The sequence below is a fragment of the Tupaia chinensis genome, unplaced genomic scaffold (genome assembly GCF_000334495.1).
Source record: "Tupaia chinensis unplaced genomic scaffold, TupChi_1.0 Scaffold000262_1, whole genome shotgun sequence".
Taxonomy (NCBI): domain Eukaryota; kingdom Metazoa; phylum Chordata; class Mammalia; order Scandentia; family Tupaiidae; genus Tupaia; species Tupaia belangeri.
In genome coordinates, this window is record NW_006159742.1 from 684,619 (window position 1) to 712,106 (window position 27,488).

General features: G+C 38.2%; 1 protein-coding gene across 1 annotated transcript in view; it reads left to right on the forward strand.

Moving 5' to 3' along the window:
- The window catches only part of LOC106734949 (dedicator of cytokinesis protein 4), a gene marked incomplete in the record, with an annotated part of 360,446 nt that overhangs the window by 271,376 nt on the left and 61,582 nt on the right, over positions 1–27,488 (forward strand). Inside the window, 3 exon segments of the mRNA XM_014588158.2 lie at positions 16,999–17,080; positions 18,108–18,168; positions 23,497–23,629. Of these exon segments, the coding sequence (XP_014443644.1) occupies positions 16,999–17,080; positions 18,108–18,168; positions 23,497–23,629 (276 nt within the window).

Here is a 27,488-nt window from a genome sequence, read left to right on the forward strand (position 1 = left end):
AATCCTGACTTCATCATATAGTAGTTCCATCAGTTTGGACAAGCTAATTCATGTCTTATAAAAATGTCAACTTGTCTGTTAAGTGAGAGTACTAATTGATTTTCTCCATGGGACTATTAGAGAATTAAATTCTTAGTATGATGCTTGACAGCTGGTAGTAGGTCCATTAATCTTAGCCATAAACATGAGTTAAAAAAAAAATAAAAAGAAAAAAGAAAATAAAACTAAGTCAGTGATAATGTAGTAGTTGCTCTTGAATTCTTAAAAATATCAAATGTTCCAAGGAATTGTTGATTATTTTTTAGGTAGGTATAGGATATTATAGCTGTGTAACATTTAGAGAGACCCATAATAAACTTAAAATAGAACCAGAGGTAAGATTTGCTTTAAAATACCTTTTCTTTTTTTCTAAAGAGAGATTTTTGCAATAGTACATGTGCACTCACTAGACAGACACAAAAGAGACAGAAAGTGAGAAATTACCCCCCTAGAGGGGATGGCCATGCTGCAGCCTCTTCTCCTCCATTCTCCTCTTGGGATTTTGGGCATGCATGTACACTTGCCCAGTGTTTTATTTTTTTTATTTTTATTTATTTTATTTATTTATTTTTTAAGTTGCCGGGTTCAGGACTCAGATTACAGTCTACTACATGGGACTCCGGTGACATAACCATTATTACATCTGCTGGGCCTGACTTTAAAATACTTTAGTAACAAAAAAAGAGAGTGGGCACATGAGAGAGAGAAAAGAAAAATGGGATGAGTGGAGAAAATGTGAGATATTTATTTAATACTAAATATGTTTTTAATAGGGTATACAGTTAATGAATTACCTGCTTAAGGTTTATTAGTAATTTTTTCATGTGAGCAATAAAGCAATGAGGGCAGGCATGTTTTTCGATCTCTCTTTTTATTTGTTTTAGATATTTTTCCCCCCTCAGCGGCACATGTGCTCTCCAGAGAGAGACAGAGAGAGAAGGAGGGAGAAAGCAGTCTCTGTAGGGAATGATCACGCCACCACCTCTCCTCCTCCGCTTCCCCCTCCCCACAGAATTCCTGGCACATATGCACATGAGGTGTTTCTTAAACTCCCCAAGTCAGGACTGAAACAGCTCAGCAGCCAGCCACATGGGATCCAGCCAGGCACGAAAAGACAAATACTATATGTTCTCTCTCATATAGAGAGTGTAAACATAATGAACTCATACATGTAGAGAGTAAAATGGAAATTAGCAGAGCCTAGGAAGCAAAGATTTGGCCAAAGGATAAAAACAAGTGCATTTAGAAGGAATATGTTCAAGAGTCTATTGTACCTGATGATTATAGTTAATAGCAATGTATTGTATTCTTGAAAATTACAGAAAGCATACATTTGAAGTATTTTTGCCACATGAAAAACACATACATGAGGTGATATGTATATCCATAGCTTGATGCAGTCATTCCACAATGTATACCTATTTCACAGTAGCATGCTGTACATAACTAACATTGATAGTTCTTAGTTATCAATCCAAAACAAATAAGTAGTTATAAAAGTTTAAAAATACTTGGTTGGAAAAATGAACGTCCAATAGGAAGCAAGTGAATGAGTGGTGAGTAATAGAACTGCAGAATGCAGCGAGGTCCCTGTCATTGAGACATATCTGTCTGAGGTTGTTGAACTGGCAGTCCTTAGTTACATTTGGCCAGGGGTGCTCAGGAGTCAGGAAGCAGGACCAAGTGCTAGGATTGGAGACTGAGACATTCCAGATGGAAAAGAATGAAAATAAGGAGAATCCAAGAAATCACAATCTTAGCTTTTGGGGGGTCTCGTCAGAGGCTGATGTGATCTAATAATCTTCTCGTTTTTAAAGCAAATGAAAGATCTCATGCTTCTTTTAAAAACACTCAGCTGGGGACCAGCAGATGGCATAATGGCTATATTGCTAAACACCCATGTAGTCTACTGCAGTTCAAGTCTTGGACCCGGTGGCTTAAACTCACTCTGGGCGCGTGTGCATGCATGCCCAAGATCTTGAGAGAATGGAGGAGAAGGAATTGCAGCATGGCCATCCCTCCTACCACCCAGGGGGTGATTTCTTGCTTTCTGTCTCTCTGTCTCTCTCTGTATTTATGGTGAGCACACGTGCCCTATAGCAAAAAAGATTTTCAAAAACAACTCAGTTGGGGATTGACGAAGCTGACCTACATGGGAAGGTACTGGGTTCCTATCTGGAGACTTTCTTGAGTACATCAGACAGAAATGAGCCCATAATCCAGACTGGCTGAAGCTAAGGGTAGAACACAGTGTCAAGACCCTGTAGTGGATGCTGTCGTGTGTGTGTGTGTGTGTGTGTGTGTGTGTGTGTGTGTCACTTACAGAAGGTAGAAATGAGTAACTTTAAAAAAAAAAACAGCTATTGAGAAAATTTTTCAAGAGTTTATAGCAGGGATCTGTTAGGGGGAATAGTTATTCAGCTCTTGCTAAGGAAAAATGCTAATATTTTCATGCATACATGGTAGTACATAACACAGTTATGTGAGGAGATATGATTTACTAATTCTCTGTGCACTGTGCTGGCGTTTCTCGTTTCATACATCATTTACAACTTATGCTGTGGTCACATAAGTTCAGCATCTATATGTTTACATAAATTAGAAGCATCGGTTGTTTAGAAGGTTGAAAGATGGTGGGTATAGATCTCCTTATATGTCATGTTGTTAAATGCACTCAATATTGTAACCTCTCCAAAGCATGGCAGCAATGTCGGGAAGGATTTTGAAGGGCCAGGAGTGCAGGAGCACAACTCTTCAGTTCAAAAATAGCTGGAGAGGCACTCAGAGACTGCCCTCGGCCTGTGGCAGTATCAGCTCTTCCATACGACCCAGAGCATTTCCTACTGTGTCTAGACATGCTGGCACAGATTTCGCTGTGGGTGTCTGCCCAGCAGTGACCTGCAGTGACCTTCCCTTGGGCCATGTTGAAAGGCACTGCTGTTACCACCCTCCCTCTTCCCCATCATCTGATTGTTCCAGCAGGTGCATGAAAATTGGAATTATTGTCACTTCGGAGTTAATCAGATCTGTGGTTTACTCCTCCTTTGGTCACACTTCTTTGTCTTATAAAAAAAGCGAATAATTGCTTTAGAATGTGACAAGGTTCTTTCTGAGAGAAAATTTAAAGAAGAAATCAACCAGAGGAGGATCTAAATTACAACAAGCAAAAAAAGGGGGAAAAAGCTTTACTTAAACTATTAACAAGAGCATTCAGGGTAGAACTCTTCTATTCTGTAGCATTTTCTTTTTTAGAGAGATTTTCGTTTTAGGGCGTGTGTGCTTGCCTAAGAGACAGAGAGACCAAAAGCATGTGGAATGGCCATGCCTCAATCCCTTCTCCTCCATTCTCCTCTCGGGACTTTGGGCACACACGCACACATATCCGGCATGAGTTTAAACCTCCGAAGCCAGGACTTGAACCACAGTCTACTACGTGGGAGTCTAGTGATGTAACCATTAATCCATCTTCTGATCCCTATTCTGTAGCATTTTAAAAACCATGCAATTCCAGTCATTTTGGAAATTGTAAATTACTCCATTATTGTAATAGTGAATGGAGAGCCAGCAGGTTGTGTGGAGGTTAAGGTTTTGTATCCCACATAGCTGACTTTGGGTATACACAGACATGCACCCAACATGAACTGGCAGCCTGCACATCATGTTGGGTGCATGGTTGTGTATACCCAAAATCCCAAGAGGAAGCTGGAGGAGAAAGTATTGACCATCCCCCCAGGAGATGATTTCTCACTTTCTCCCTCCCTCTCTGTCTCTCTCTGGGGAGCATACACACCCTATTATAAAAATAAAATAGTGAGTGACTAAACTAAACATCTGAAGATGCAAGAACCCAAAAACTTCTAGATTACATGAATTCAGAACTGGCTGGCTTTCTCTTTACCTTTAGCTCTAAGCACTTATATGAGTTGCTTGTCTCTTTTTAATTAAATAGTGCAATATTTTAGGAGGTGTTCAGAAGGCCCTTTTACCCCTATTGGTGTAGTTTAAAAGCTGCTGAAACTGGTGTTTCTTTCACTGGGATTGTAGTCATCGCTTTCGTTCTTCCTCTACCCAGCATCTGCATCCCTCAGGGAATTCAGAATAATGTCATTTTCCTAGGTTCCCTGCAGAATAAGCTATGATCACACATAGTGAACAAATTGCAAGGACACCTTTGGTATGCAATGCCATTTATTTTGTAAGATGATTCAGAAAATGACAAAGGAATTATTAATGCTACAACCCTTTCAGTTCCTTTTCTAAGGATAAAACTTTATCCTCTCATCGTCATGTTCCCAGCACCTTGCATGTTGCTTGACACAGGACAGGGACTGATGCAGTTAAAGGAAGCTTTTAAGTCTTATTTTGTAGTCGAGACAAAGCATTAAGAGATCCTGCCGTTAAGTCTGAGTCTTTGCTATCATCCTTGCACTCCAGTGGGGATATGCTTACTAATAAGAGAGAAAGCGCAAGGTGTTGTGTGCATCAGAGCTGTTTCCTGTTACACTGTGTTGATTGGAACTGTGCTCTCAGACCTGTCCCTAGGGAAGCATCATTTGCAAACACTGTCATGCTAAAAAGTACATAAAAATTGTCACATAAATGTACAACATCCTCCCCATTTAGACATTTTGAACTACAAGTTAAATACAGACAGCATCTTACTGTTTCAGTTGAGCATCATAAAATGCACGCTATTCCTTTGCAATTGCTGGTTTTTATTTATGCATTCCTTCAGCAAACAATTGCTGTTCTTTTCAGGTTCAAATACTCAGCTGTGCATTGGGGACATGTAATTGAACAAAACAGGAAGAAAGAAATACTCAGTCTCACAGAACTTATTAATATTTTCTAATGATGTTTAAATTACTATTAAGCTTTAAATGGATAAACTTATTTTTTAAGAGAGATTTTTGCTAGAGGGCACATGCATTCAGCAGAGAGACAGAGAGACAGAAAGTGAGAAATCAGCCCCTCGGGGGGATGGCCATGCCACAATCCCTTCTCCTCCATTCTCCTTTCAGGATTTTAGATACTCCAGCACATGTACCCAGCATGAGTTTTTTTTTTTTTTTTTTTTTTTATCCCCCCCTTTGGAGAGGTTTTTTTTTTTGTTTTTTTTTTTTTTTTTTGTTTTTTGTTTTTTTTTTTGTTTTTTGTTTGTTTGTTTGTTTTTGTTTTTTTGGTTTTTTTGTTTTTTGGCTATAGGGTGTGTGCGCTCGCCAGGAAGACAGAGAGGAAGAAAGAGAGAAATCACCCCTCCAGGGGGGGATGGCCACACCACAATCCCTTCTCCTCCATTCTCCTCTTGGGATCTTGGGCACACACGCACATGTGCCCTGTGTGAGTTTAAACCACCGGGTCCAGGACTCGAATTGTGGTTGACTACATGGGAGTCCAGTGACATAGTCATTACGCCGGCTGCTTGTCCCCCCAGCATGAGTTTTAAGCTGCTGGGTCTGGGACTCTAACCACAGTCAACTTTGTGGTAGTCCATCGATGTAACCATTATACTATTCGCTGGTCCCACACAAGAAACATTTTTAAGGCCAGAATTTATACCATTCTTTGTATGATTTCCAATATATATCATAATTTTTATTCCACAAAAGTATTTCCAGTATCTAAAGCAGTGGTTCCTAACCTTTTCAGTGCCTAAGATTTATTATTTTTTTTCTGTGCTTTTTTAAGATTTTTTTTTTTTTTTTTTTTTTTTGCTGTAGGGTACATGTACTCACCCAGGGGAAGGAGAGAGAGAGGGACAGAGAGACAAGGAAAGTGAGAAAACACCCCTCAGGGGAGATGGTCACTCCACAAACCCTTCTCCTTTATTTCTGCTGTCAGGATTTTGGACACTCAAGCATGTCCACCCAGCATGTTCTTTGAGGCTGCCAGGTCCAGGACTCAAACTGCAGAGTTGGCCATATGGAATCCAGTGCCTTAACTACTATGCTAACTTCTGGCCCCCTAAAGTTTCTTTTTAAACTTACATAAACTATAGGTCTCGACACACAGTAGTGTATTTATTCTCATACACGTTAACAGTTAACATTTGCTTATCAGTTCAAAGGCTTTGTAACTTCCTGAGGTTTTTTTTTAGAATTTTTGCCATGGGATATATGTTCTCTCTGGAGATAGACAGAGAGGGAGTAAATGAGACATCACCCGCTCGGAGGATGACCATGCCACAATCCCTTCTCCTCCATTTGCATCTTGGGATTTTGGTCACACATACACATGCCTTACATGATTTTCCCACCAGTTCCAGGACTCGAACTGCTGTCAACTATGTAGGACTCCACTGCCTTAATCTCCCATGTAGCTGGCCCCATGTAGCTCCTAAAGTCCAGTTGCAGGAAAGTGCAGGCGGCATAGTGGCTAAGGTGCTGGACTCCCACATGGCCAACCACAGTCTGAGTCCTGGACCCAATGGCTTGAAGTTTGTGCCAGGTGTGTGTGTGCATGCCTGCCCAAAATCCCAAGTGAAAAATGGGACAGAAGGGATTGTGGCATGATCCTGGGGATTAATTTCTCGCTTTCCTTCTCACTGTCTCTGTCTCTCTTCAGCAAGTACATGTGCCCTTTGGCAAAAACTAAAAATAAAATAAAAAGTGCAGTTGCATGCATCATGTAATTAATAAATAGTATTTAATGATAATAGAAATAGGTTTTTTTTAAGTTTAATAAATGTGTAAGGTATTGAAAGAAATTTTGCTTTTGATTACTTTTCATTAAAACCAAATATCCTTTGGAAATAAATGAATGCATGAAAGATTTATTATACTTATTGTGTTTGCAAGACATGAATTATGTAGATTTTTAATTATTCTGTTTTTATGTAAAGCTTTTTTGCTTTTTCATGAAACTGCATGCTTCAACCCAGAGTACTGAAAGGACTCAGGTTTACTTTATTTTAAACCCTTGTTACAGATGCTTCCCTAACAAGGAGACTTTGTTGGGACCAGCAGTTGGCATAATGGCTATGTCACTGGACTCCCACGTAGTCAACCATGGTTTGAGTCCTGGACCTGGTGGCTTAAACTCACACTGGGCATGTGTGCGTGCGTGCCCAAGATCCCAAGAGGAGAATGGAGGAGAAGGGATTGTGGTGTGGCCATCCCCCCTGGAGGGTGATTTCTCACTTTCTGTCTTTCTGTCTCTCTCTTTCTGGCGAGCGCACGTGCCCTATCGCGAAAACCTCTCAAAAAAAAAAAAAAAAAGAAAAGAAAAGAAAAGAGAGACATTGTTACAGAGGCCAGAATAATTCCTGTTTGTAGCTCAGAGTGCTTTCTCCCCCAATGGTCGGAGCGTTTACAATGATGAGATGATGTGAATTCCCAGAGGAATGAACAGAAGACACCCAGCATACATGCAGGCCTTCTTATTTCACGTTCCCAGCAATGTCATATCAATGCCCACTCTTGTTACTTTCCTGAGAAACTTGTTTTCTACTGAAATGCTTAATAATTTCCCTAGAGAGAGACTCAAGCAAGTTTTTTCCTAAGTTGTTTATGCAACCTAGTTGTTTATAGTTGTACCTTTTAGTTGTACCTTTTTTTTTTTTTTTTTCCTTTTTTGAGGATTTTACGTGAAGTGAACTTTGGGACCTCTAGAGTATCAAGTCTTTTGAACTTGGAGTCATTGCTGTCTCTCTCAGATCAATAGTCAGTCAGAATCATTTCTTCAATTTACCAGTCCATTACTTAGTCTGATAGCACAGGCAATGCAAAACTGCAGGTGACCTGAACATCACTCACAATTTTAGAGTGATACACACACACACACACACACACACACACACACACACACTTGTTAAGTTTTATCTTCCTAAAAAGATTTTGCTTCAGATGTTTTTATTCTCTGCAAAGAAAAATAGAATGAAGTATTAGGTCGACCGGAAATTCATGACGTACTATTTTGTTTTTCTATGCAAAAATGTGTCATGACTTTCCTGATGACCCAATAGTTTTAAATCAGTCTGAGTAGTAAGAAAGAATCGCTTGATATTCGCAGTTTACAATGGAGTTGGCTCAAGTTTTAAATTTTTTCTTCTCTTGTACCCTTCCATTACAATCAAATCCTTACTTCCCTAACGAAGCCATTACATCATTTGGTTGCTTGGTCTCTCAGCACTCAAATATTTGTAAAGAGAATTTGGGCTTGGACATTAGTATTTGGAAAAGGAAATTCGGAGTCTGTCTCCTCTTTAAACTTCTGTGGAAACTTTGGTATCAAGGGTCTTCCTCTTTTCATTTCTCTTTAGTCAAAAGAGCTCATGACCCTAATGTTGCTTTAGTTTTAAAATTAGAAAGCACATTAATAGTCTTAACTCACAAGACATGCTTGAAGAGTTACTTTCATTTATTGCCAAGAAAAAACTCTGTCATTTTTGTTGCTTGAGTGGTTGGGAGAAGAAAAGGGAAAAGTCTTTGAACCTGGGATAATAGGTGTTTGTCGCCTATTTCCTGTTATATATGACTGCCATAAGAACGGTCAGTCAGCAATTCCAACTCATCAGGACCTGGGCATTCAGGTAAAAAACGGTGGTCCTTTAACATGATGGGGCTCTTAAACACACAGAGAGCTTTTAGGTCCATTGTGACCTAGTAGACTGGGAGCTCAAAGGTAGGACCTGGGTTCTGAACAGCTCCCAGAGAAGGCTGTGCACAACCAAGTTTGGGTCCCCTGGTGGAGAAAGCCAATGGGTCTCTTCTGTCTGCCATTGCTCATTCCCATTATATATGTCATTCCTTTGTCCTTGGTCTGTGCCACAATGTGCCACATAGCCCTTGGTCCATGGCCATGTCAAGGCTGCCAGAACACCTTCCACCCCCTGCTCAAAGCATCTCCTGGACTAGTTAGCCTCGTTCAGGCTTTATTGTGCTAGGGGAACTTTTTATTTTGAGTTCTTCTTAGCTCCTCATCTAGAAAAGGACACATTAACAACTCTTCCAGGCCAGCAAGTGGCTTAGTGGTTATGGTACTGGACTCCCACATGGCTGACCACAGTTCCAGTCCCAGACCCCTAGGCTTGAAAAGTCATACCAGGCACATGTGCATGCATGCCAAAATTCCCAAGGGAGAATGGAGATGGGATTGCAGCATGGCCAGCCCCTCTGGGAGTGATTTCTCACTTTCCCTCTCACTGTCTCTCTTGTACATGCCCTATGGCAAAAACCTTAATTAAAAAAAAAAAAAAAAGACTTTTCTTCATAGTGTTGAGGAAGAAGAGTCATCTTTTTCCTCAGCTCTCATAAATTCTTGGTTGGAACAGGCCAATGCAACTAAAGCCTAATAAAAGAAAAACAGGTAGAAGTTTATTAACAACAATACTTCATTTATGTATGGGGGATACCCTGGACATAAAGGCTGGTTTTGAATTCCAGTTTCTGTAGCATCTTTAACAAAGAACAGTATGATTTTAGAGAAATGACAAGACAAAAAGTATTTTGAGTCTCTAGAGGGAGCAACTTGTGGGAAAGGCCAGACAAAGGTTAGTTCCTGATACTAGCTGATTTAGATTCCTCTGGTGCCATCTGCAGGCCCTGTCTTCAGTGGTATTTCTTCTCCCTGGGAGTGGTGGGTGGGGTGGAGGGTTACCTTTTGTCTTTAAATATCTATGCCCTGCTTTTAGGCACATAGGTATAATAAAAGAGGGACAGATTTTCTGCACTGACTTGTTAACTGCCCTAACTCAACGGTCTTTATGCCAAAGTGGCATATTTTTGAGGTAGCAATTCTGATCTCCCGCAACAAATACTTGGAAAAATCTTGCAGTGTTAATCAGATCTCCCGCAACAAATACTTGGAAAAATCTGGCAGGGTTAATCAGAAAGCATCTGAGAAAACTGAGGAGAAGCAGTGAAATGGAAGCAATTCAGATCACCTTATTTTGTATTCTGTTGCCTTGTAGTGGCTGTAGGCTCAGCACTGTTGAACCATCCTCTTACTTACTGTTCCTTGTTCGTCATATTGCTCCCACCCTTTCTGCCTTGGCTTCTGATAGGTCTCCTGCAATACCTACTTGGTGTAGAACAGGTATTTATTATTATCCTCATATGCAGCACAGTTACATTTAAGTTAAATAACTGCTTTTTCAAAGATGGTACATGCCAGGTTTCTTGTTCATTTGATAAATTGGTTATAAGTACAGAAGAACATTGCAATTCAGTGGTTTTTTCGATTAGTTTACCAGAACATGACTGACGAAATGTTTTCCCTCTTGTTACTGTTACCTTTGGAGACTATAAATCTATTTCAATGACTTAATTATTCAAAATAATTTTAAAAGTAGTCTTTGTAACTTTTGTAGATTGAGCAGCTCCCTAATCTTTCTAATTATGTTTCAATCCAAACTACCCAGTCATGTATTTTTGGATAAAGAACATCTTACATATCTACAGGCATCAACTCACTAACTAGTTTTATTTCTTATATGAGGTGAGCCATAGAATAACCAACATGAATCCATACAAAGAATTTTAAAAATCTCTATTTCACATAAAGTATAAAAGTCTTTGCCACTAGCCATTTGTGTATTTTTGTTGTATTGCTCTTTAAAGGCAACAGATTGTACTAGGATGCCCTATTGGAGAGCCACTTGATGCGATCACTCAGAAGACTAGGAGGACCTCCCAGGTCTGGCCTGGGGGCCTTCAAGATGTTAGATAGGGCCTTTTCACCAGGAGAACAGCTTCTTCTGACTGGTAGGGACAGGAACAAGAGGGGCACAGAAGAAACATTGGGGTCTTCACATCTTTGCTATGCTCCCTATATTATTCGCATCTCTGGTGAGAACATTTTTACCCAACTGTGCTGTTGAAACATACACTTCATTAATAGAGAGTTGTTTGTTTATTTGTTTTGCTTTTTTTGTTTCTTTGCTGTTTTGTTTTTTAGTTTTTGCTATAGGGTATGTGTGTTTGCCAGAGATAGAGACAGAGACAGGGAGGGAAAGTGAGAAATTACCTCCCAGGGGAGATGTCACATTGCATTCCCTTCTCATTCATTCTCCAATTGGGATTTTGGGCATGCATGCACACATGCCTGGTGTGATTTTCAAGTCAGTGCGACCGGGGCTCAAACCGTGATCAGCTATGTGGGGTCTAGCTCCTTAACCACCATTCCACCTGCTGATCCCAAGGTCTTTCTGAGTATATCATATGGCAGTAGGTCAGCTGAGTGGATGACCACAGGTATAACACACACACACACACACACACACACACACACAGAGCTTTGTTTGTTTTTTGGGGGGCGGGTCTGTAAATTTTGAATTTTTATTGAAAATATTCACACTACAAACTATGTGTCATAGTTAGTCTTGCTCTTCTTTTTTCATTTCCAAAGTGCTTTGTTCTTTTAAAGATAAGGCAGCAGTGTAGTTAAGTCCAAGGTTTTTAACTTGGACCCTGGGTATTGTAAAGGTGCAGAACCTTTCTTCCTTCTCCCTGGAAGGTTCACTAAAAATCATTTACAGTAGGTAGATTTATTAAAAAAAAAAAAGAAAGGCATACAGATTTACAGAACATATTCACAAAATTCTTAGAAAATATATATTATGACAAAAAAATGCCTAGATTTAAAAAATTTTATTACAGCAAAATAAACACGTACTTTAATTCCATTTTTTCCATAAACTTTTTGAAGTTTCCTTATATTTCATTTGTGTGTGCGTGTGTATGTTCAAGTGTGTCGATATTCCTTGATCTTTCTTCCTGGAATACAAGTTCAGCTGATAAAACTTTAGGAAGGGGGCCAAAGACACTTGTTCTCTTGTTTGTCATGGCCTGTCTTAGGAGGTAATGGAATAGCCCTCCACTTGGGGACCAAGACAGGCAGGAGGAATATTACAAGGTTATAGGGCCTGATTTCTACTTCGAAGGCTTCTCAGCATGTCAAAGTGCCAGTCCTTGGGGCATCAATTTCTAAGCCTCATAATATTAATATCCTGACTCCTTCCTTGACTGACTGTACAACCTCGCTAATGTCTCTAAGCTCCAGTTTTCTCATGTGGCAAAGAGGATGACAGTAGTGTCTACTTCATAGAGTGGTTGTGAGTATTAAACGAGACAATCTATGTAAACGATAAGTGATAAAGTCTGCCAAGGGTACAGATTTGCCTTTACTGTTTTTCTCCCAGAAGCCTTGCTAGGGATCCCTATTTACATTCTTATTTCCTTATCTTAGTTTCCTCAAATCCTTGTTAAAAGAAGGCAGGCTATAAATAATAAATTTGATTGGTTATTGTTTATTTCCTAAGAAAGAATTTGTTATTGTTGATTTGATTTATAGTATCAAGATTTATAATAGCTACACACAGAATTCAGGTGGGTAGTAAATTTCTCCTACAGTGAAATTTCCCCTGGCAGAATAGGGCAGTATATCAGGAAGTCAAATGGTGATTTTCCTCTGCCGGTAATAGTATTAACTCTCATTTCTTATTGTTTCTAGAAGTGTTCTGTTTATTACTTTAAAAAAGAAAGCAATAGATGCATTTAAAACATATTATGTCTGGGGCCAGCAGATGGCATGGTGGTTAAAGCACTGGACTCCCACATGGCTGACTGTGGTTCAATTCCTGGACCTGGTGACTTGAGAATCATGTTGGACACATGTACGTGTGCACCCGCAAACTCAGGAGGAAAATGGGGGAGAGGGTATTGCAGTATGCCCATCCCCTGTGGGGGGTGATTTCTTACTTTCCCTCTTATTGTTTCTCTCTTTCTCTTTCCAGCCAGCACATGTACACCTATGGCTAAGACCTTAAAAAATTATATCCTCGTAGATTTTTTATTACTGTATGTTTAATGTAATGAAGTTATAAAATATGCATGGAGATGGGGTTAAATGGGATTATGTTGAATCTGAAGGTGCCACAAAGTTAAATAGGTAAGTCTCATATCTAGTAGTGAGGCCATCTGTTGAAACATCTCTTTGGAGAATTTCATAGATTCTCCCACTTAAGTAAAGGACATTATAGGGAAGTAAGGGAAAGTTAGGTAGGAGTTACTTTCAGTTATTTAAATATGGTTGTATTTTGTCCTAAAAGATCATAATCTTTGTAATAGGAAGGAAACACACAAGCCTGTTATAATAATTTTTTTAAAGTGTAGGTGACTTAATGGAGGGATTTTAGGATTTGGGGCATGCATGCATACATGCCTGGCATGTTGCTCAGTCTACTAGGTCTAGGACTTGAACCATGGCATCCAGCTGCCTTATCCACCAGGCCATATAGTTGGTCCATGTAGCACATGTATAAAGTCTGCAAAACCTGGGTCTTTTTTTTTTTTTTCCTCAAACTTAGAATAGAGTTGCAATAAAGTAGACTTAGAATTATTAAAAATATGTTTGTTTGTGGCCATAAAAGTTTATGTGAGATAATAAACTAAAAACAAAGTAGAAAGGATTTATTAAGGGGTCAGCAGGTGGCATGTGGTTAAAGTGCTGGATTCTCACATGGCTGGTTCAAGTCCCAGAGTTGGTGGCTTAAAATCCAAAAGAATGAAGGAGAAGCGATTGCTGTGTGGCAATCCCCTGGGGCGGGGGGGGGGGGGGGGTGATTTCTGAGTTTCCTTCTCTCTATTTCTCTCTGGTGAGCACATGCACCCTGTGACAAAAACCTAAAAATAAATTAAAATTTAATTATTTTTTTAATTGACCATGGAGATTCTTTTTTTCATTCTCCTTTTGAAAGATATCTTTAAAAAATGCACATGACTTATTTCTCCCTAGTACCGATCTTCAGTCTGTTTTCATCTCTCCATGAAGGCATGCTAAGCTAAGGGATATGTCATTGGCTTAGTATACATTGATATTCTTTCTGAAACAGGATATGATATAGTATAATACTTGCATAATCAGGATTCTGTCTAGACTAGTGAAATTAAAATAGTGACAGATAAGAAGGGATCTCTTTCTGAAATAGAGTAATTTAGGAAACGTTGTTTTACCAGAATATTGATGAAACTTGCAGGTGTAGAGTTCTATTTTATGTTGATATTAAAGTTATTGTTTTAAAATCTAGAATGTCCTATTCATTTTTGTATATGAAGCTTATTGGTATTCATCATTTTATACTTACCTATCAGAAGATAATACGACAGTTGTTTCAAATGGAGGAATAAAGAACTTCAAACATAAGTTGATCTCAAAAAATATAAAACAGAGCATACTGATCTTAGCCTGGGAGAAGGAAAAATCATCACATTGTATATGTTTTGTACTAAAATATAATCAATGAATTTCATGTGTTAGGAGACTGGTTACTGTGATGCAAACCAAATAGCAGTCTTCAGCTTAGTCATTTTGACTAAATAAAACCAAGTTCTAAAGTATTTTTTAGAAATTTTGCATTTTATTAGTAAAATAATTATTTTGGGGGGAAAAAGTCAGTTTTTTCTGTGTATATTTCACTTTGAAATGTGCTGAATCATGGTTCACATTTCCTTCATTCCTTTTAGTCCAGGAAGAGCTTGGGGTAAGTTATCCTGAATTCTTGTGTCTAGGTTTAATGAAGTTACATGGCTGTCCCAGCAAGAAAAATGACTTCTCCTTTGTTTCAATCTTCTGAAAGCATTTGCTCTTTGTCTCTATAAGGGAGACAAAAAATTTACCTGATTGCATTCAAATGAAATGGAAGGGTTTTAAATTAATCTATGGGATAGAATTCTCACTCAGTCACATACCAGCTTTATGAACTTTAATATGATTATTTAAAGTATGGTTTCTTTATGCCAAGATGAATTTTTGCACATTTTCTTTTATCATATTTTAAATTTGAAATAATAGTGAATTTTCTTCTATTGCAAAGAGAACTTGAAATTCTTTTCTTTGAATTACAGTCAATGGAATTGGATAAGATTAATTTAATTCTGCATTCTTACTATGTCTGTCATTCCTAATCTCTGTTTCAAACTAATACCATATGGGAGGTTTAGCTTCAACTGAGATACTTGTAGCAATTTATATTTACTTCATTCACACCTTACCAACTACCTACTCCGTGGAAAGAAATAGGGGTGGAGAAGGCCCCGTTAAAGTGGTATTGGCCATCCATTTTCATACACAAGGTCAGGAATATGAATAATATAAGAAAGAGATGGGAAAAGCCAGGTGATTGAATCTGTTAAATGTATCTACCTAGATTTAGATCACAAAATCGAATAAATGTGATTCCAAATGACCATCAGTTCATATCCATATGCTTCTTTAAAGATGTTTATAGCTCATTTTTCTTAGTGTATGTATTTGGATGCTGAAACCATTATTGAAGGCAAGGGTACAGTGATCATATAACATAGAGGCTTGGTAGGTTCTGAGACTTTTACTAACGTCCTATACTCAAGTTCCCTCCTTCTTCCCTAGGCTGACACTACACTGACCAAGGCCACACTACATAATAATTTCACATTCTATGGATATTGGTTGTGTGTTCTCTGCCTGAGGCAGCCAGTCATTTGAATATATCATAAGCACCAGGATATTGAAATTCAGCTAGGATTTTGAAGCTTGTGGTAGTTGGTAGATGAATTTTTCCTGGGTTGATATTTGTCTTATTTTTTAAAATCAGTATGTAACACCATGTATAAGTACTTGTTACCATGAATTAGTGGCTGATCAACAGCATCATTTATGTTTACATTAAATCTGGGTGGTACTGTATTTTCAAATGCAGGTTCAGTCAGGAGTTTGTGATTTTCTGTTTCTTTGTAAACCAAAGAAAACTCAAGCTTCATTTCTTGGACTCCAGTTACGTTTTTGGATTCTAGACTTAATAAGATCATGAAATATTAAGTCTTCTAGTTGATGGTTAGCACTCAGGATAATGTTCTTAATGTTAATTATATAATAGGGCATAAAATGTGATTAAAAAAAGCTTCTTAGTGACAAACAAATGAAACACATTATGCTGTATGTTGTTTCTCTCTCTCTCTCTTTTTATCTCACATTTGTTTCTACTTTTAAAAATCATAACAGTGCTGTTGCTGATATGGAAGCCTGTTTTGTTCTGTGTGTGTGTGTGTGTGTGTGACTACATGTGATTTATTCTAGGAATTCAAAATTGACACATTAGGTAATAAAACAATACTGTAACTGACCAAAAAAATTCTTTGATAATCTCAATAGATAAAGGCAAAAGTAGAGAAGGAAAGCAGAGTTTATTTTTGTTTGCATATATATTTATGTTTTCTTCTTTTGCAATTGCTTTGCCAATTTTGTCAGAATTGAAGCAAATGTTTATTTTTGCTACTACTCTCCTAATTTATGCAAGAAATTTCTATGTTAAATGAATAGTAAATAAATACTGAATTTAACTCTTAGAATGAAGCAAAATTAGTAAAGGGATAATTTTATTTTATTTATTTATTTTTTTTTTAGTAGACCATAGATTTGTTTATTTTTAACACCCATCATGCCATGGATAGGTTCCAGAAGCTCAGGCTCCTTCCCATTGGTTCTCACAAAGTGTGTTTCTCTGGGCGGAGCAGGCTGGTGCTTTAGTTAAATGATCCCATGTGATCATTTTCCATCACATGTTTTAGGAAGCTATCTCTGCTCTTAGAATGCTTAATATGCTCAATATGCACATTAATTCTCTTGGCAAGAATCTTGCCCTTGTTTGTTCACAACAATGCCAACAGCTTGCTGGGTAACATTGTAGACTCGTCCAGTTTTGTTATGGCAACATATGTTGGGCATTCCTTTTTGAACAGTACCCATTCCCTTGATGTCTACAATATCACCTTTCTTGTAGCTTCACATGTATGTTGCCAAAGGAACCACTCCATGTTTTCTAAAAGGCCTAGAGAACATATATCGGGTACCTTTCCTCTTTCACTTTGTACTTGTCATTTTGGTTAATTACTAGAAGATGGTGGTTCTGGCCTAAAGGGTGAAAAGGGATAAATTCTTAAATATTAAATAATTTTCAAAAAAATAATTTTTTTTCTCTTATAGTGAGAGATTTTTCTTGAGGCTGAATAGAAATGGGCTTCCCAAAGCTCCAGATAAGCCAGAGCGACATTGCTCTCTCTTTGTGGTAAGTAAATCTTGTTTCATCCATGAGGTGGATTATCCTAGTTGTGCTTATATTATTATTATTTATTTTTTTAGAGAGAGATTTTTGCTAAAGAGTGTGCATGTTCACCAAAGAGACAAAGAAACAGAGAGACAGAAAGTGAAAAAGTCATCCCCCAGGGGGCTGCCCACTCCACAATCCCTCCTCCATTCTCCTCTCAGGATCTTGGGTGTATGCACACACATGCCTGGCGTTAGTGTTTTCAGCCACCAGGTCCAGGACTCAAACCATGGTCAACTACGTGGGAGTTTTGCAATGTAACCATTATGTCATCTGCTTGTTCTGTGCTTATATTATTTATATTATTTATTGAAATAAATTATTATGATAAAACACAGTGAAATTTGCTTAAACCTTGTAAATAGCAAAAATTAAGTTCGTGCCAAGTGTTCTGAATACCAAGATGCATGGTTACTTTCCTTCCTTCAGTGTATTACCAACCTTATTTAATTAATACTTCTGTCAATATATTATTGATGCTATTATGATACATTTGAGTATCCCTTATCTGAAATGAATGGGACTAGAAATGTTCAGATTTTTAATTTTTTCAGATTTTGGAATATTTGCATATACATAATGAGACCTGTTGGAGTTAGAACCCATGTCTAAACACATTTATGCTTTATGTAAACCTTATAGTCCGATGGTAACTTTATGCCATATTCTTGTATTACAGCATTTGAATTGTGACCTCTGACATGTAGTTCAGCTGTAGAATTTTTCCCTTATGACATGGTGCTCAAAAAGTTTCAGATTTTAAAGCATTTTGGATTTTGGATCTACCTTTGAATTAGGGATGTTCAACCTATGTTACCAAAGTACTATGATAATAGGACTTAGCATGGTACCTAGTATTTAGTATTTGCTTATTAATAAATATTTAAAGAATGAATAAGATATTGAAAATCAACAATGGTCTTTCCTTTTATTGATATCAATAGACCTAAAGTTGTGGTTTTTTGTTTGTTTTATTGTTTTTTTGTAGGATTTGGGTAGCAGCGAACTGAGAAAGGACATCTACATCACTGTGCACATTATCCGAATAGGTAGGTATAGACTTGGCCGTGTGATAAGGGAAAGGAACAGGGATAAGAAATCCTGAGAGGTCTCTATGTGATTTTGATTTATTTGCTATGTGGATCAGAAAGAAGCCAAAGCTAGGTTTGAATCCAAGGGTCACAGAGGTTGAAAATTGTTCTCTAGCCTTCCTAACCTCACTTGGAACCTCTTCCTCCACCATGAATAGATTTTAATCTATTTTGATGTGAGTCTTGCTATATTTTATTGATCCTCCTAAACATAGTTGATTCAAGTACTTTTTTCATTTTAAATTCTACTTTCTGTTCATCATAAACTAAATTTTTAGTTGAGTTCCCCACACATTTATGAAATCATTATACCTATTGCATTTTCCAAAGTGCAGGATTCTACAGTGTTATTACAGAAGAGTGGCAAGAAAAGGCTTTTGAAATACTGACTACTTTTTTTTTGTTGTGTTATTACTACTTTTTTTTCCACTCTGCAATGTCATCAGTATAGCAGAGGGTCTGAAAAATCTATAGGAAAAAGTAAATAGGCCTCTCTAACTTTGTTGCTCTCTGGAATTCTCTATATTTGATTTGATTATGGAAATATTTATACACTGTAGCAATTATTAACATCTTGCAAAACATAGTAGGATGAATTTGCTCAACAGCCAGAATGCATTTCCTTATTTTTACACATAAATACCTTTTAAAGGGGGCATTTGATGGCAGAGGAACTGGATAAAATAAGGAGTGGTGTAGTCTGCACAGCTTTTCTATTAGGGCTGACCACTCATGCTGGAAGTTCAGTCCAACTGCTTCACTGACTGTGCTGTTACTTTACTTGGGTGGGAATACTTCTGCAAGATAATCTCTCATCATGCAGTTTTGCAAAGTGGTTGTTTATGTACATGATAACCATATTGTATATTGAGAGAAGCTGAAATGTGCTATCATTCCAACAAATTTTTTAAGTACTATTTTAAATAAAAATTTGTTCTGAAAACCCATTTTCATTTTATTAGACAGTCGAATTTTTTAAAAAATAAGTAAACTGTTTGGGGTTTTGTTTCAGTTTTTCTTTTTGTAAATGAGTATGTGGGAAAAAAAAAATTGGAATGAGTCTTTTCAAATGTCGGAAAAGTTGGAACCCATGCTGCTGTGTACGTATGAGATAAAGCCTCTGTCTGTTCCCAGGATGACAGGAGTGCAGTTCATTATGTAATTGTGTGTTCGTGTGTCTGTTTTGACTCAAATTTGTCAAATTAATTGTTAGAGGAAAATGTGGTTTTGGACAATTTCATGAAACCATTGCTAAAATTTGAATGTAACTTCTTATAGCATTGAGAAAAAAGTAAAACACTTTCATTTTAAGATCTTTTCTTTTCTTTTCTTCTTTTTTCTTTTCTTTAATTGCCAGAGGGTGCTTATACTCCCCAAAGAGAGACAGAGAGAGTGGGAGAGAGAAGAAGTGCCTGAGGTCCAAAGTCTGATGCCTATTATTCCTTTTTTTTTTTTTTAAGAGAGCTTTTTGCTATAGGGTATATGCGCTCACCAGAGAGACAGAGAGATTCAGAAAGCAAGAAAAAACCTCCCCCACAGGGGGTTTGGCCAAGCCACAATCTCTTCTCCATTCTCCTCTTGGGATTTTGGGCATGCACACACATAGAGCCAGCATGAGTTTTAAGCTGCCAGATCTAGAACTTGGACCACTGTCACCTACATGGGAGTCCAGCAACTTAACCTTTACACTATCTGCTGGTTTCATGTTTTTCAAGCTGTGGGGCTTGGATTTCAACTTTAATTATCCATGTGGGATCTGGCTCCTTTATCCACTAGGCTGCTAGGTTCGTCCACTTTTGGAACCTTCTAGAAAGTATCTACAAGGTTTTGGTGATAGAAAAACATGCAACAGAGTGAGAATGTACTCTTTGGGCCCAGGACATTAATGCACAGCATCACTGCCAAGGAATCCATCTCACAGAGCTATATATTTGATCGTGGTTATACATTTTACTGAGATTTTTTTATGGCCATTAAGTTAGCAGTATTAATGTTGAATTAGAAATTGCATGAAACCAGCAGATTGCATAATGGTTATGTCACTGGACTTCCACATAGTCAACTGTGGTGCGAGTCTTGGACCCAGAGACTTGAGACTCATGCTGGGTGTGTGTGTGTGCATGCCCAAAATTCCAGGGGGAGAATGGAGGAGAAGGGATTGCTGTGTGACCATCCCTCCATGGAATGATTTCTTGCTTCCTGTCTTTCTTTTTTTGTCTCTCTGGTGAGCACATACACCCTATAGCAAAAAAATCCCTTTAAAAAAAAAAAAAGAGAAATTACCTACCCACCCTCTCCCCTTCAGCTTTGGTCACATGAATACTTCTCTGATATTATTGCCAAAAACTTGGGAAAAAATCAACTAATTTCAATATTTTGAGACTGAAGAGAAATCAGATTAAGATAAAACATCAAAGAAATATAAAAGCTTAGTCTACCAGCTCCTTCAATGCAGTGAAATTAAGGAGAAGATGTTTTTGGTTGGTTGGTTGGTTGGTTTACCGAGAACAGATACTTACTTTTTTGGAATGTCCCTTGTATCCACTTTAGTAGGAGAAGGTCATGCTGACCCTCACTGGCTGTAGAAAGCTAGAGCAGGAGCACCTCAGTTTTAGAAATTTAAGCCCACATCATTGAAAGGAAAAGGAGGAGAAAAAGAGAAATTAAGAGCTTTATATCTTTTTGTCCAACTCAGTTATGAAGGTCTTTGAACTTCTGTGCTTCTCCTTCTTGTTTTTTTGCTGGTTACTTAATATTTTTATCTTCTCCCACTCTTCCTATTTAACTTCCTGCTTAGAGAATTTTCCTATAAATCTGACCAGAACTGCAAATCTTTATTAATTTTGGAGTTAGGATACCAGGACTGGCCTCAGGTCATCTTTTCATCACAGTAATTACACTAAAGCTGACATCCAAAGGTATGATATCTATAGAACCAAGAAAGAAAACTTAAATTTGTGTATGAAGGCATGAGCGGCATGGAGGTTTGAAAGAGAAGTTTCCTCCCAATGTGACAGAACTCTGGCTGGAGTCTTCTCAGTGACTATGGGGGCCGCACTTACCCTGATTCTCTTTTTTGATCAGTCATCCTCCCCTAGAGTTCTAGGGTTTTTGTTTTGTTTTGTTTTTGTTTTTAGTGAAGTACTAGCTGAAGAAGGAGCAGGCAGTAGTGTGCTGATGGGTAGAAGCCACTTGACAGACCATGGGTTCAGATTCCAAGTCAACCTGAAGCACATGGTGTGCTCGTGTCTGGCATCCTGACTTGCTGTGTGGCTGGGGAGGGGGATCTTGGTGTGACAAGGCCCTGCTGAGATGGCCTGTCCCTCTGCTTACACACACATGCTCTGTCTCTAATGCTCTCTCTTGTATTCTCTCTCTGATGAAAGGAATTTTGGTAAAAAGGACTGATAAGATATGTCGGCTATGTCCTGGCGTAAATGACAGGAATTTAGAGTTAGAAAAGTCCTTAGGAATAATCTTGTTTAGAGTTTCAAGTTTCTTCTTTTACAATGGACTTTTCTTATATTAAATAACTTTGAAGTGCTTTCCTCAGTACTCTGAAGTCCTTAACTCACCCAGAAGTAAAGTGATTACTTCTAAAAACTTTATCACCTTCCATCTACAAGGGAATGATTAAGAAAAAATTCTACTTTAAATTAAGGTATTGATAAAGACTGGAGTATATATTTCCTCCTAATAAATTCTGTAATAATATTAAAAATATTGGGTTGTCAAGAGAAGTCATGAAATATTTTGCATAGAAAAACATGGGAAAAAATACGTCACAACTCTTCCAGTACCCCAGTTGAAATCAAGACCTTTTTATTCATTTAAAGAATGACTGAAGTTTTAAATTTGTTTGAATCAATTTCATAATAAAAGTATGATTGCTGACAATTAAATTCAAATATCACATTATAAAGTGTTTGTTTTGCAGGCAGAATTTATATTACTGCTGTGCAGATTGACATTTACATATACAGCATCAGGTCATGAAAACCTGATATTTTAAATGCTTACATTTTGCATGTCCAAAAACACCCCCCAAAACTGGCTTATTTTGACCATTTTTTTAGTGTTGAGTCTATTAAAATAAGAGGTTTTCAGCTGCTATTTTTAAGCATTTTCCCAGAAAGTGACATATTGCAGAGGTACTTTTCCTTTATTACTGATGGATGAGAACCAAATTAGATTCTGCCATCCCTTCCATTCTCCCCCCTTTTTTTCTCATTTACACTGAATTTTGGAAGTGCTCACATCATTTCAGTGTGCTATGGAAGGATTTTTTTCCGGATAGAAACAAGTTATGGGTCTGTTGACAAGCACCTAAAGACAAATTTGCTGATTTTTTTCCATTGTATTTTCCCACATTTACTTATTACATTTCAGCTTCAGTGTAGTTTTGTCTTCAAAATAATCCATTGATGACTAAATGCTAATAATAAATTAAATAAGTATATTATCAATAGCATATTTAAAACTATGGGACAGTTTAACTGGGGACAGCAGGTGGTGATTAAGGTGCTAGACTCCCACAGGGCTGACTGCTGTTCAAGTTCTAGACCCAGTAGCTGGAAACTCACGCCAGGTGCATGTACATGCATGCATGCCCAAAATCCCAAGAGGAGAATGGAGGAGAAGGGATTACGGCATGGCCATCCCCCCTGAGAGATAACTTTTCTCTTTCTGTTTCTCTGTCTCTCTGGCAAGTGCATGCACCCTATAGCAAAAAAACTCTCAAAAAACAAGAACAAGAAAAAAACTATGTGACAATTTTAACCAATTTAAAAACTTTAGCATCATCAGTCCCCTGAAGGGATTTCAGGATTCAATGATTTATAAACAGCCCAAGCCCTGAAGTAGGAGCATGTTCCTTTCATTGCCTATCTTACTATTCTTCAGAGGATCTCAAACTGCTTTCTTTCTTTGTGAAATAGTTTTCTTTTAACTATGAAATCTTTTTTAAAATAAATAGATAAAATAGGCATCTTGACTGCCTTTAATGACATGAACCTCCTGGGATCCTTTATGGGGGATTATTTCCCAAATGTGGTTCAAGTACAATTTCTGTATTTTACAGATGGCAGCTGATGCCCAGCATTTAAGCTACTTGTCTAAGGTCACACTGCCAAAAGGTTGGAGAGCAGTATCTTCTGTTTCCCTAAACCGGTGTCCTTTTCATTACTCAGTCACATTTTATATGGCCTGACTTGTAGCTGTGTGTGTTTTGTTACAATGACCCTGATTAAATGGCAAGTTGATCATCTTTGCTTTGTAACTGGGCAGGTCGAATGGGAGCAGGAGAAAAAAAGAATGCCTGTAGTGTCCAGTACCGAAGACCCTTCGGCTGTGCAGTTCTCAGCATCGCCGACCTTCTTACTGGAGAGACGAAGGATGACCTGGTCTTGAAAGTGTACATGTAAGAATCATGCATGAGGTGGGGGGTGAGGGGGCACAGATGTTCACGTAGATGCTACTTGCATGAATGCTTCTTTACCAGGCTAGCAGAGGAGAATGGGTTGGATTTATGAGCCATTTCTAAAAAGTATATTAATCTATAGACTTGAAACAAGTGAACCCACAGTCACTATTTGCCAGTCAGAGGGATTATGAAATTGAAAACCAGTGAATATAGCCTATTAATTAGGTAGGTCATCTACTGTGTTGAGTACCTCCTTAGAATTTGTAAACCAATGATGTCTTTATCTTCAGGCAGTTAATTTGTTCATGGAAAGTGGAAATCTTTTTCAATGTAAGTTATTTAGAATAGGAAAGCAAAGCTGGGGTGATTTGCCTCCTACTCAAGTATTAGTTTGCTGGGCCTGCCATGACAAAGTCCTACAAACAGCATGGCTTCAACAGTAGAAGTGTATTGTTTCAGAACCATGGAGGCTAGTAATCTAAAATATGGTGTGAGTAGGGGCTTACATGTGCTTGCCAGAGAGAGGCAGAGAGAGAGAGAGGAGAAAGTGAGAAACCACTCACCAGGGAGCGTGGCCACACCACAATCCTTTCTCCATTCTCCTCTCTGAATTTTTGGGTACATGTGCACATGTGCCTGGCATAATATTCAAGTCATTATGTCTGAGACTCAAACCATGCAGTTGGCCACATGGGAGCCAGCCGCCTTAACTTCTCCATCACTTGCTAGCCCTCACAGTTTTGTTCATTTATTTGTTTTATAAAGACAGTTATATTGGTTTGGGGCTTACCCTCATGACTTCACTGTAACTTCATTGCCTCTGAAAAGACCATCCATCATTTTAATATTGAGATACTGGGGGTTAGGTCTTCAACATTATCATTCTTGGGGACACAGTTCAACTTATAACACTCTACTGAGAAGGTAACTGAATATATTCCAAATCCTAATTTAAATCACTTTTGAAATGCGTATGGGTGTGAATCCCTACATCCTGATCACCTCCCCATGGGCTTGGTGATTGGACGCTGGTATACAGTGACGTGCTCAGAACACACCAGCTGGAGTTTGTACATCCCTGACAGCCATCTCCATGAGCAAGCTTGCTTTCCTGTTCCGTCCTGGAGGTTGTGTTGATATATCTAACATGCCAGTCATTTTGTCATATGTGAGGATAACACAGCTGGCCTGGTGCCTGCTGAATGTATACTTAGAATTGGGTTTTGAGCAACTGCTATAGGGTTTTATGAACATATCTGCTATCTACCCAGCAGGGCCTGTACAACACATTTAGTAATTAATTGACAAAGATTTAACTACAACCTCTAGCTTAGCACTGGAAACTCTCTTTAACCTTCCAAAGAGGGATGAAACCTGTGATCTTGATTTTAAACTTCAAAACATCTGAGGGAACTGGTTGGCGCCAATACTTATTACTCTTTTTATCACATAGTTGGGCTTAAATCCATGAGGATCTTCTTTCTAAACTCTGCTGGTAGTCATGAAACAGAATCGATTTAAATACTAATGATTGATAACAGCCACCCTTTACTGTACTTACGGCGTGTGAAGAACCATACAAGCGCTTTGCATGTATCGTGTTTCTTCATTCCTCACCACAAATTTGTGAAGCAAATGTTCTTAGCTCAGTTTTATACATAAGGGGACAGAGAGTTAGAGAATTTGAAGAAGAACCAGATTCGAAGTCAGGTTTTTCTGATTCTAGAATGTGAGCTCTCAGATTAAGAGGTTGTATTCTTCCAGAGGTTGTTTCACACAGATGTGATAATGATGCTGTTATGTGACATTGCTTTTGAAGAAAACTAAAGTTTCTCACAAACATAATCTCATCGTTCCTCAGAGCACTTTTTCCAGGTGTGGGTAGCAAGTACTATGTTTCTGTTGCTGCTGTATTTATGTTGGGACTGGCGGGTATAGGCCTCACCCATCCACCAGCTGATGAAGACTGTGAATTGCAGCTCTGCCTAGGGGAGGCACTGGCTCTCATAAAAATAAATTGCTCTACTTTGTGTGGGTTTTATTGTCTGTGGTTTTTGTCATTGTTGTTTTTGTTTGTTTTTTTTCTTTTTAAGTATCAAATGAGGTTTTGGAAGAGAAATCCCTTAGAAATGCCATGTCAGCAAGTCCCGAAACTATTTCAAGAGGAATACTTACTAGTCAGACAGTCACTATGGATTAGGAAGAAAGTGAATTTAGTAAAACATTTTAGGAACATTCCTCTTAGAAGCCATGTAAAAGAAATTTTGATTTGTTAAGTTAACTAAATTCCTAGCCCAATTCAGACTCAATTAAGGAGCAGTGACAAATACTGTGTCTGAGCCTAGGAGATACTTCATTCACTTGTTTTAGGAGCATTGAGTTATTTGGAGTTTTGTGAGTTAAAGCACAATGTCTGGAGTCACTTAACTGTCTAGTAGGAAGTAAGCCATCTTTCTTATTTTCCTACTGGGCTGAAATAAGAACAGGAAGCAGAGTGTTCTAAATGGCAATTTGATGTGTTACAACTGGACAGGTGGGTTGATTTCATTCCATCTTCATTTTCCAGCCTTCCAAGATTCAGTGCTCAGTTTGGTATCCCACTGTTAACTAGCTTGAAAATAACCCCCATCACATTCATCCCGAACAAACTTCCACTGCTTAAAAAAATAAATATGAAAGAAAATAATTGTGAATTTTCTGCATCAGACATGATCACTAGGAAAAGGAATCTGTACTGTGGCACAGTTTGATTGATAATGTATAGGTCTTGATATTCAAGGCTCTTGGGAGAGACCATTTATGGGTAAGAAAAGAAAGTAGCAAATTTACAAACATGCCGAAATGACAGTTCCCCCCATCCTAACGGGGGGACGTGTGGCAGTAAAGATAGATAGCACACCCAAATATTTATGGATCATCAGGAATTACTAATCACAGGGACATCTAGTTATCTGTTTATTTGTGCAACCGATAGCTTGGGTTTTGTTTATTTGGTTTTTAAAATTTTTGTTTTTTTATTGTCAGAAGGTGCATGTGCTCCCCAGAGAAACAGGATACCCCAAATGAGGAGTGGTCATGTCACACTCTTTCTTCCTCCCCTTCTTCCTATCAGGATTTTGGGCACGCACAGCCACCCAGCATGTTTTCCAAGCCACTGCAGTTAGCTATGCGATCCGGCTCCCAAGGCAGAGCACTTAACCACTGCACTGTGGAGCCAGCCGTGACTGATTTTTTCTTTTTTTTTTTTTAGCATCCATAAGGTTCAAAGGAAGATATCAGGGAGACTCAGATATCAACCTGTCCTAGATCTTCCATGTAAACAAAGATAACATGAGCTAGCAAGCGATCAGAGTTAAAGGGGGTACAGATGGCTGTGAGGGTAAGGCAGAGATACCTTTTCTCCTAGACCTGGAAAATCTTAGAGAATGTTTTTATTACCCTATGGTAAATCCTGGAAGCCTTTTTGCTGGTGCAGGCTGTGGTCACATCAATTTCATTATGCTTGACTGTTTGCATTTTGATGCTAGCCAAACCTGATCGTGTTACAGTAGGTAGAGAGTCTCTAATGAGAATGATCATGTATTGAACATTTGTTATGTCTCAGGCATTATCCTAAGCCCATGCTTGTTTAATATTCTAGTATATTAACCCTGTTTCACAGATGGAGAAACTAAGAAAAGGCCAAATAATTTACCTAAAGAACAAAGCTCAGTTAATAGTCAGAATTTGAATCTGGGAAATTTGAGTTTACTTTCCACTATATGCATTATCCTTTGAGGTTTTTTTTTTTTGTTCATTTGTTTGGGGATCATCTGTGTAATCTGTGAGTTGTTTATCACAGCCACACGAATCATGA